We start from the raw sequence: 11,110 nt of genomic DNA, 5'->3' as shown, positions 1-11,110 counted from the left end.
GTGCCACATTTAAAAAAAAAACAATTTTGGTTCTAACCAGGTTCTCTGTGCATGGTCAATTTTTTTATCAAAATGTCTCTTTAAGCTGTTGCCAATATTTCTTGCTTTCCTAGATACAAAATTTATGTTGTTTAAAGTGCTACTGTCAAGAAGTTTGTCTTTTTCTAATATAACTAAGTTTTTTCTTATCACTGAGCAAATTTGTTGGTATTGGCTACTGTATTTAGTTGAAAAAACTACTGTTGATCCTGAAAGATCAGTTTTATTTATTATCTTATCTGTTAGTAATCCATTTCTGTCCATGGATAGGACTTAATTTGATATATTTGTTAGTGTGTTCTTTTTATAACCTCTGGCTGATAATCTTTTCCTAAGATCTTCAGCCTGTTAGAACCAAAATTGTTTTTTTTTAAATGTGGCACCAATCCATGTAAATCATGTGAATACGCTGAAGTTGAATCTTCATTTTCATCCAATCACACTGGTGAAACATTTAAATTCAAATACAACTTGACATGCAATTCGATTTTTGTGGTATATCTAATTACCTGTAAATTATGTAAGAAACAATATACAGGTCGTACTTCTCGCATGCTCAAAGATCGAATAAGGGAGCACCTTTTATCTTTATCAGATAAGGAGCCCAAGACACCGGTAGCTAAGCACTTCAGGTCACATTGTGACAAACCACACAAATATTTCTCATTCAAGGCCATTGATTATGTTCCTAAATTAAACATTGGAGGAAATAGACACGACAAATTAAATAAATGTGAAACCTTCTGGATATTCAGATTACAAACAGGAGCTCCAATAGGTATAAATGAAAAATCAGATCTAAAATTATTTATAGGATAAATAATTATCACAATTTTCACTTATTTATTTTAAGGTTTATTTCACAGTAGTTTATTCACAAGTTTAGTTATTTTAGTTTGTATTCACTTGCCAAAAATGTTTCAATATGGTCTTTTAACTCAGGATCTACATAGTAATGATCCGATAAAAACACATAGATTCGTTATTATTTTCACTAAAATCCTCATTTCATTATGGAAATACACTTTTCTACTTTTTCTCTTTACTCACCACGAATACACATTTTAGCTAAGATACACAGCAAAGGAGATATTAATATAAATAATAATAAAAAAAAATCACTTTTTCTTCTCGCCTAATTAGTTGTTTACTGTTAGAGATTTGAAAATATTACTTCTGGCCCCTTTTGGTAGCTACACTGTAAACCAGTATTATAAAATAGAACAAATCAATCTGTTAAATAAATATATTTATCCATAAGGGATTTATTCCAAACGCTTTAGCTGCACCTAGTTAGTCCTGCACATTACGGATTATATCCCTCTACAGGTCAGACTAACAAGGATAGTTAGAAGTCGAATAATATCTAGGACACTTTTTGAAGAGACTAACGCATATATATGTATTTTGTTACAACTTTTGAGATTCCGCAATGTATATTAAGTTGTCATTATAAGCATGTATTCTATATAATTTGTTATGCATGTTTTACTCTTCCGTAAATATCACAAATAATGACATTAATGTCATACTCTGTATACCTTTGTACATCAAACTGTAGATCTACCACCATATTCAATCGATATTACTTTTTTAGCTACTTAGCTGGATACATAATATAAAATGGTCAGTTCTACATTTCGGTATACATTTGTATAAACAAAATTATTTGCTGTCAGAACACAGCATTTATCGGTTGTGAACAGAGGTGCTTTCAGTACTATATGGATATTTAACTGTGTTGTTTTTTATTTCATCCACATTGAGATCTTATTAACAACAGCTAGCTCAATATCTATCGCTGTATTTTAATGTATATACAATTAATCATCTATTCTTATGCTGAACACCTGTTGTTGCAACATTGGTCCAGGCTAAACATGCAAATGAAGCGTTGTAAATGTATGACACACAACACAAATTTAGAAAATCTGTTCCTTATTGGACAGAGTCAAGCTGCTTAGTTTTGATTGGACCAGGTATGTATTTAACAGGTGAACAGTTAACCCTTTACTATCCCTGACGAAGTGCTGTACCAGCACGAAACATGTTGGTCTGTTTGATATAGAGCTATTGGGCTGACAAGCTTACTGGCTGTGATATTGTAACTCTTTTCTGTGATTTCTCACAGTATACTTTCTACGGATATTAATAAAGAAACTTTTAAACTTTCATTCTCGATCCATTTACTGCTGGAACCTTTCCACCTGTGTGGAAGTACCTGAATTGCATTATTTTTTGGCGGTTTGTCCTGGCTTCAAACTGCTCCCAGCAGCCTCACAAGCACTCTCTCTCACTGGACGCACCACATAGCGTGTATACTACAGGAGGCATTTCTTACTTCGCTGTGATTTTCAGCATCGCTACACACCAGTGAAAGTTAAGCAACCCGGCTCTCATATTCAAGAAGAAGGGTGAGTGAGTGACTTGTTATTGATGTGTTTGTTTGGACTTCCAATATTAAAATCACCACCACATATATACATAGTGGGATTTTTCTATACTGTTTGATAACTACAGGGGCTGTGAAGAAATAGGGGTTACAGGATTCATTGGAACTTTATATTTTTTCGTATACATTTACTATACCTGTTCAACCTCTGAATGAATACAGCTGTCCTGACTTGAAAGAATTAAAAACACATCATTTATTCCCTCATGCTTGTGTTTGACATAGATACAAGTCATTTGTTTGGGATATAGTTCAGTGTTCTTTTTTTATATATATTTATATGTGTACATTCATACATATATACACATATAAATGCATAAATATTTATGAATACATTTGTATACATATATATTGCTGTGTTATTGTGATCAGGATTACACAAGCTGTGGCTGTGAGGCTGTCGGAATGAAAACAAGTTTCCATTCAAGTCTATGGGGGGGAAAATTATCCAATCATGCATGATGTGGTGTGGAGCGCTAGGAAACAATATTTGTACTCCCAACCCGTAATCTTACTCTCAGTAGCAAGCATGGAAATAACAAAATTGAGCAGAGATTATGGGTTCGCGAAAGCGTAACTATGCACTCAACTTGTAATCTGGCCCAAAGTGTTACAATACTGGCATGTTTTGTGGCATTTGTCAGTATTATTATGTTTATAGAGTTGCATTCATATGCTGTGTTTTCTGTTACACAGTGTGTGTGTATATATATATATATATATATATATATATATATATATATAACACAAAAAACAAAACTTCAGTGGTAATAATATAGTGCTTGTACAGTTTTGTAGTAATTTGCTGAATTCTGCTAATGTAAAAAAAAACACATCAACTTTTACTGCCCCTTTAAACAGATACATTCATATTCACTGATAATGTATAAATACCACGGGCATATACAGGAGGGCACTTCAGCTCCTAGTGGCTTATTCACTAACAAGACATCTGCGGGTATTTTTTCTGGATGTGGGCAATTTTAGGCATTGCATACTTTCTCTTTATATAAAATATGCAGCATCTGAGAATCGAATGAGTTATAAAGGTATGAATAGGAAATTTCTATATTTATATTTATGCAAACATGTTTTATTGAAAATTTATACATAGTGACCTGGCTTAGCAGTTAATGGTTTAGAAGCAATTTCATATTTATTTCCTTTTTTAATTAATAATCTTTGTGAGTTTTTTTTTTTTACTGCATTTTAAAGGGACAGTATACACCAATGTTCATATAACTGCATGTAATAGACACTACTATAAAGAATATGCACAGATACTGATCTAAAAATCCATTATAAAACCTATTAAAAAAATTACTTAGAAGCTCCCAGTTTAGCATTGTTGATGAGCTTAGGCTGAGACACCCAGTGAAAGGTATCAGGAACAGCAGAAAATGTTCTTTTTATTTTTAAATTGATATATATATATATATATATATATATATATATATCTTGGGACTTGCACCCTGGCAGGCCCGGGGTTAACTGCCTGTGACTCTGTAAATAGTGGAGCTTTATGTGAGTGCGATAGCAACCAAAGCTGAGCCTGTTTATGAGTCATAGGATGTGGACTCGGTCCAGTCTGGAAGTGCTGTCCTTTCTCCTTATTTTGCTTATGCCCAGGGTGATTACATAAGTCTGTGAACCCTTACCTGTTCCCAGTTTGTTTGATTATTAGCTTGCATTTGTGTGCATGGCTGCAGTTGTGTGGCTGTATTAGGGACTCAGGTATGTGGAAGAGACCTTGACGTGGTACCTGGGCTTGTCCCATTTGGCCAAATGTGGTAACTCTTCCAGTTTTGCTTTTAATCCTAGCTGAGAGCTTGTGAGTGAGCACTGGACTTTATGTGTGTTGTATACCTATATATCTATATGAATATATACAGAAATAAATATATACTGTATATATATATATATATATATATATATATATATATCTTCTAAGTGAAGAACATAGGAATTCAAAGAATCTCTATAAAACAACACATAAAAAAAATACAATTGTTTAAAAATTATATTGCATATTTCAAGGTATTTTACTGGGAAGGACACAAAAGTATATACATACGTCTATATATGGAACAAGTATAAGCGCACCAGGTCAGACAAGTCACTATAGAGGCAAGTGACAATAAGCAAATCTAGCAATACATAAATATAGATATGATTAAATAAAAGTATGAGAAAATAGAAATATAAAGCACAGGGTCCTGTTAACAGTCTGCAGCGGTCCATACCATGCGGAGTGTATCCTCAATACCCGCTCTAAATAAAAAATGAGAATGCAAGATGTAGATTGCACTGATAGATTTCAGGATGCAGCAGTACATGCTTTAGACAAATATCCCTTTTGTTCTTCTAGCTCTTTTGGATGTCCACTTACATTTTTATACCTCAATACATATTATTATTTTATTATTATCATTTATTTATAAAGCGCCAACAGATTACGCAGCGCTATACAAAGAATAAAAAACATTACAGGGATACAGTAATACACAAACAAGTACAGTAGGGGTAAATAACAGTTGTAGGTGTGATAATTCAGTTATGCAAAAGGAGAGACATGCCTTGCCCTTGAGCACAATCAGTAGTAGTTCACTTTAAATACAAAGTGGCCTGCAGGTAGAAAGGTTCTCAAGCTTACAATCTAAAGGAGAGGGAATGGACACAGAAGGTAAGGGAGAGAAAAAAATATGTCTGATATAAAACAATAGGGTGGGTGGTGGTTGGGAAGGATTGGTGGGCTTGTGCTTGCAAATCTAGAGTCTGAGGTTAGGTGTGAGGCTTGTAAAATGTCTTTGCAAATCTGGAGTCTGAGGTTAGGTGTGAGGCTTGTAAAATGTCTTTGCAAATCTGGAGTCTGAGGTTAGCTGTGAGGCTGTGGAAAGAGAGGAGTGTAAACATGGATGAGGTAAGTATAGCGTATTCTGTGTACTCCTTGCACATATATTACTATATTACTGGATTGGTATAAAGTAGATTTCTTCCTGGGGCAGGGTAGGAAACTTCCTTTCTGTGAGTCTCTATTTTAGCTTGCTATATTCACTTTCCCTTAGGAGCAGTTTAAAGGAAGAGCACAAAAAAATGCTGATAGTTTAATACGTTATTTAATTATTAAAAAAGAGGGATTTTATACGTGTGTATGTTATTCCTTACAGCAAGTGTTATGTTTTGATTAAAAATGTAAGCTTTACCAATCTGCAATTTGAAGAGTGGCGTAATATAGCCTGTCTTTTTTAGTCCTTACGCGTTTCAAAGGATAATACTTCTCTGATGAAGGTTGTAAGTTTGTATTATCCTTCAAAATGCATAAGGACAAAAAGATAAGGACTTGAGTTGGACTTAAAAGCCCTTGACTATTATTTGCATTTTAGAACAAAAAGCAAAAACAAAAAAGCAAGCAAACCAAATACCCAGTCAGAGAAGATTGTGACTTACAGGCAGGGAAAAATAGTAATTTTTGAAAACTTTGTTTTAAATATTAAATTTTTTTTATTAAAAACTTTGGGGGGGGGGGGCGTGTCCGGGCAGTTGTCATGAATGGCAGCAAAATTGTAAGCGGAGTAAGCAGAGCTAGTAAAATCGTCATTTTACAGCTAATCCTATAAAAATAACCCAGCAAAATCCACTAAGAGCATCCTATATGCCAGCCAATGATACTTGAAGTGGGACCTCTCTGCTACGCAATCTGGGCCGCTGAGACCTCCGGTGGCACATAAGTGTGAAGGCCTTCACCCCACCCCCGTGGTTATCAGCACGATATTAACTTGTGCGTTTTACCTAACTCAAAATGGAGGAGTACCAAGCAATGATATTTGATTTACTAGCAGCTCTGGATTCTAAGGTGGAAAGGAGTTTTAGTGATCTTATTGCTACCACTAAAGGAGGCCACACAGGAGATGGCGCCGAACAATCAGGGCATTATAAATCAGACGCATCTACGTTTCCTGAGGACCACCATGGTGGAAACCAGATCTCTGCGCCTCAGACTGAGGCGACCAGAAAATCTTGGGCTCGTGTCATACGGCTACCTGCAGGCAATCCAGTTGCAGATGAACATCCCATTGATTATGTATCTACTCTCACTGAGCTGGCGATCTCCAGCGTGATCTCAAGGGATACCTTATTGCCTCTGGCCCCGGGCTGGGGAAATACGGCCGACTCCTATGGCTGGGGCCCGGAGTACTTCAGCTTGTCTCTCATACTTGGAAGATTCGCACAGGTAGAGCAGAAGAGGGGGCTGTCAAGGGTTCTACTCTGGGATATGTTGGAGTCCTTGCCTCTTCTGCTGATGTGGAGATTACCATTGTCAGCATGTAAGGAGCCAAACGTGTACCATAGTATGCAGAATGGGACCCGGTCTGGAGTAGGATAACTCTGGGAACTATATTGCTGCACGAAGTAAGCCCATAGTAGCAGGGCTCTCCAGACTTAATTCAGAGGGAGTTCTTAAATTTAAGTAAAAAAATTGTTTTAAAAAACCCCCAAGATTTATAGAACTGTTTCTGCCATATTTTGCTATGTGTGCCTATCTCCCCAATTGGATCCCATAATTTACATTAAACTTTTAACATAATAAATGTGCGGACAGTAACCAGGATGTTATCTTGTGCAGAGGACAGACCGGTATAGTACTGGTGCAATTTTTGTTAGAGTCCATATCACAAATCTCATTTGAAAAAACAATTACATGTGTTGTAAAGTTTTGTATTGGTAACGGTTATTATAGTATTCACAGAGTACATCTATATAATTTCTTAGAAAGTGTGGAACCTATATAGTATATTACCTAGTTATTAGTTGTTTGGACTCCCATAGTCTACTGGTGCTATTTCAGACGCTATACTTGGTGATTCCTTACAAGACCAGATAGGCATTTTACTATATAATCTTTATTGTATGCTGAAGGAATTCACATAATCTCCTGGGATATCTTAGAAATATGATAGGTGACCTGAACTACATCTGTTATTCAGTTAATACTCTGGAATACTTATCCTCCATATGCTATTACCGGAGCTTACCCTTTATGCTTCTTTAGAAGACACGCCATCCTGTTGAATATGCCTCAGATATTACAGGTGCAGGGACAGTTCTCATTTACTCTTACTCAGAGGTTGATGGAGGTTATGCCCACTTTTAGCTGATAGAGTTTGACCCCCTTACCTTATTCAGGCTAGCAGTATTGGGTGAGATTCTATATAAGTACTCCTCCCACCCACTTGTATTGCTATTTAAACTTCACAATATTTAAATGTACCAAGTTTACACTGGAAAACATTTCTACTGGTATAACTAAGGCTTCCAATTTAATAGTATTGCTCTTATGGATAAATTCACAAGTTTTCATCAGTATGTATATCTTTTAACCTACTATAGATCCAATGTTTGTTAGCAATCAAGTAAACGTAAGATATACTTATAGTTATATGATTATGTATTTTTATTGTGAATTCATTTAGAGAGATAGTTGCCAGGAAAGTAAACTTGTTCAGGGTACATAAGAGAATATTAATGTAATAAAACCATAATATGAGAATCTAATAATAATTGACTAAATTATATTGTAGGATTTGTTTGTATATATATATATATATATATATATATATATATATATATATATATATATATATATATATATATATATATGATTATTCATCATGCCCAAGAGTGGCTCTATATCACTCTAGTTTTCTCCAGTGATGCAAGTTATTTGGAATAGGTTCAAGAGCGGCCTACAAACAAGTCAGGAGGTGTATAAAACCTAAAAAATGAGGATTCATGGTTATATGATTAGTTGGAAAGGAGGATGCACATGTTCAAACCAGTATTATTCTGGTGTATATTCCTGTAATTATTGTATATGTGACTGAACATATATCTTGTTATATTGTATTGTATTAAAACCTCAATAAAAATCTTTGATTCAAAAACCCCCCAAAAACTTTGGGTTTTGAAATTCTGTATTTTTACTTGTACAGATACCGCGGCCCGTGCTATCATTAATGCGCCACTTGTAATCTGGGCAATAACTTGCAAGTCATTGTGAGTAAATAAATGCATGTTAATTGTAATTGCCGTGTTCATTTTCTATGGCCTAAAGATCTTCTTACAATCTAGTAACTTATTAATGTGATGTTCTGAGCAAATGTATCTCTGTAAATTAGTCATTAAAATGCCCAATTTTTCTCTGCAGCTATGTGTGTGGGAAAATGTTCCCGTTTCATAGGTCTCTGCCTAGTTGTTCTGTCTGTAATGGCCATTACTTTGAGTCTATTTCTGCTATTCCCAAACTTTGATGGCTCCTACCTAAAAAAGAACCTCATCAGTCATTATGCAATAAGGATGCCTGGAATTTGGGCAGGGGGTGTCATGGTAAGTAGAAAATTGTTTTCATACCACTTTAAAGGAACACTAATGTCAAAATTAAACTTTCAGATAGAGCAGCAAGTCTAAACAACTTTCCAATTAACTTCCATTATCAAATTGTGCAAATTATTTTTATATTCACACTTTCTGAGGCACCCACTCCTACTGAGCATGTGCTTGAGTTTATAGTGTATACGTATAGAGGGGTTTTCTGTCCTCTTTTGGTAATTTGGGTTCTCTGTAATGCCAAAATTGTAATTTTTTTTATCTCTGTAAATTAGCTCTACAACTAAAAAAACATTTTCTGTGGTTAGTTATTATTTTTAAAGAATGGCTTTTGCTTTCAGACATGATGTGACGCTCTTGGCAACATCCGGGGACCCGGCAAGTGAACCGGAAGTGATACCGGTCAAATTGTGGAAAGTTCAGCCCACTAATGCAAACGAAGTGCCGTAGCAGTGGCGAAACCAAGCCACTAAATACAGTCCAAGAATAGAGCAAACAGCAGGCACTGCACAGAGGGATCCATAAAAATAGAAAATACTTTATTGAAAAAAGTTTTAAAACAAGTGAACAGCAACAAACGCAGTAAAACACACACAAAAAGACAATGGTAAGAGTGTAGGTGACACAAACAAGCAGTCTGACTAGTTTCGCGTCCCTTTAGGACGCTTATTCATAGACCTCTTTTTTTGTGTGTTTTACAGTGTTTGTTGCTGTTCACTTGTTTTAAAACTTTTTTCAATAAAGTATTTTCTATTTTTATGGATCCCTCTGTGCAGTGCCTGCTGTTTGCTCTATTAATGGCTTTTGCTTGTTTAGAGCTTGTATGTATCTTCCATTGCTTTGTAGAATTGGGAAGATGTTTTAAGTTTAAATGTACTAACTTCATAGTTTATCATATTTCATTTATGACAGATCGTGTCTCCTTCAAATATTCTATAGATAAGCAGACAACCAGACTGAGACATCTCTAAAAAGACCCTTCAGTTTACAAACCTGTCTATCAGTCTGTGCCTTTGGACCATTCATTTAGTTTTCATGAGCTAGCTTTGTTTTTCCAAACTACATTCATTGGAAAGATAATTGCAAGCAGGAACATGTCAGGTGAACTCTAGTTTTCTTGTTAAATGGACAGTTAAGTCAAAATTAAACTTTCATGATTCAGAGCAAAATTATAAACAACTTTCCAATTTACTTCTATTATCAAATTTTTATTGAAGAGTAAATCTAGGTAGGCTCATAAGAGCTCAGGAGTGTGCACGTGTCTTTAGTACTCTATGGCAGCAGTGTTTTGCAACATTGTTTAACAATGCTACAAATAATGTTGCAAAACACTGCTTCCATAGAGAACCAAAGATACGTGCACACTCCTGAGCTCTTGTGTGCCTACCCAGATTTACTCTTCAATAAAGAATGCCAAGAAAAACAATTTTGATAATAGAAGTAAATTGGAAAGTTGTTTAAAATTGCATGCTCTATCTGAATCATGAAACTTTAATTTTGACTTTACTGTCCCTTTAACTATGCTGTATGTAGCAGATATGTTGTTTAATAGGTGTATCCATTTTTTGTGTAGCTTCTGTAGACTTTGAGTAGTTATTTCTACAAATGATTGTTTGGTACATGCACTTTGATTTGAGTGTTTTGTGCGTAAAGTTCATTTTATGACATATTTTAGGAGCATTTTTTGTTTCCCATGAATTCTTTACATTTATACCATATTGATACGTTAGCAGATGACTCCAGTCTTTTAGTCATTCATGCCTGCCTTGTTCTTTGTTCCTACCACATATAAGGACATTGATTAGTCATTGCTCAGTGACACAGCATTGTGTACCTCTCTTAGGTTCTGCTTTCTGGGATACAGACTTCATTAGCTGGATTTAAAGTGAAAATCTGTTCTTGCTGTGGCCCTCGTTGTGATGTAAGTATGATATCAAACGTATAATACCATTATACAGTTATTGTATGTGATTCTATGTTTTTATTACGCATCTATGAAATTTGGACATCAATAAATTCAGCAGCAAGAACATTTTGTAAATCTAAACTAAAAAGCTATATATCTAAACAGCAGTACTGTGACGACACATAATTAAATACAAATCGAGGAAAAAAAACAATCAAGGAATATATTTCCAGTGCTGGGATCTGATGCTGTCACACAAATCTATAACAATTCTCAGAACCAGTCAATTTTTACTGTAAATTATTACTACTGGCAAAAAACTGTGCTTA

General features: G+C 35.0%; 1 protein-coding gene across 1 annotated transcript in view; it reads left to right on the top strand.

The window, feature by feature from the left end:
- Positions 1-8,698: 8,698 nt before the first annotated feature.
- The window catches only part of TM4SF19 (transmembrane 4 L six family member 19), a 44,454-nt gene continuing 42,042 nt past the window's right edge, over positions 8,699-11,110 (top strand). The window contains exons 1-2 of the mRNA XM_053708969.1: positions 8,699-8,875; positions 10,719-10,796. Of these exons, the coding sequence (XP_053564944.1) occupies positions 8,699-8,875; positions 10,719-10,796 (255 nt within the window). The remainder of the gene's footprint in view (positions 8,876-10,718; positions 10,797-11,110) is intronic.

Source organism: Bombina bombina, chromosome 4, assembly GCF_027579735.1.
Source record: "Bombina bombina isolate aBomBom1 chromosome 4, aBomBom1.pri, whole genome shotgun sequence".
Taxonomy (NCBI): domain Eukaryota; kingdom Metazoa; phylum Chordata; class Amphibia; order Anura; family Bombinatoridae; genus Bombina; species Bombina bombina.
This window is presented reverse-complemented; position numbering and strand designations above follow the sequence as displayed.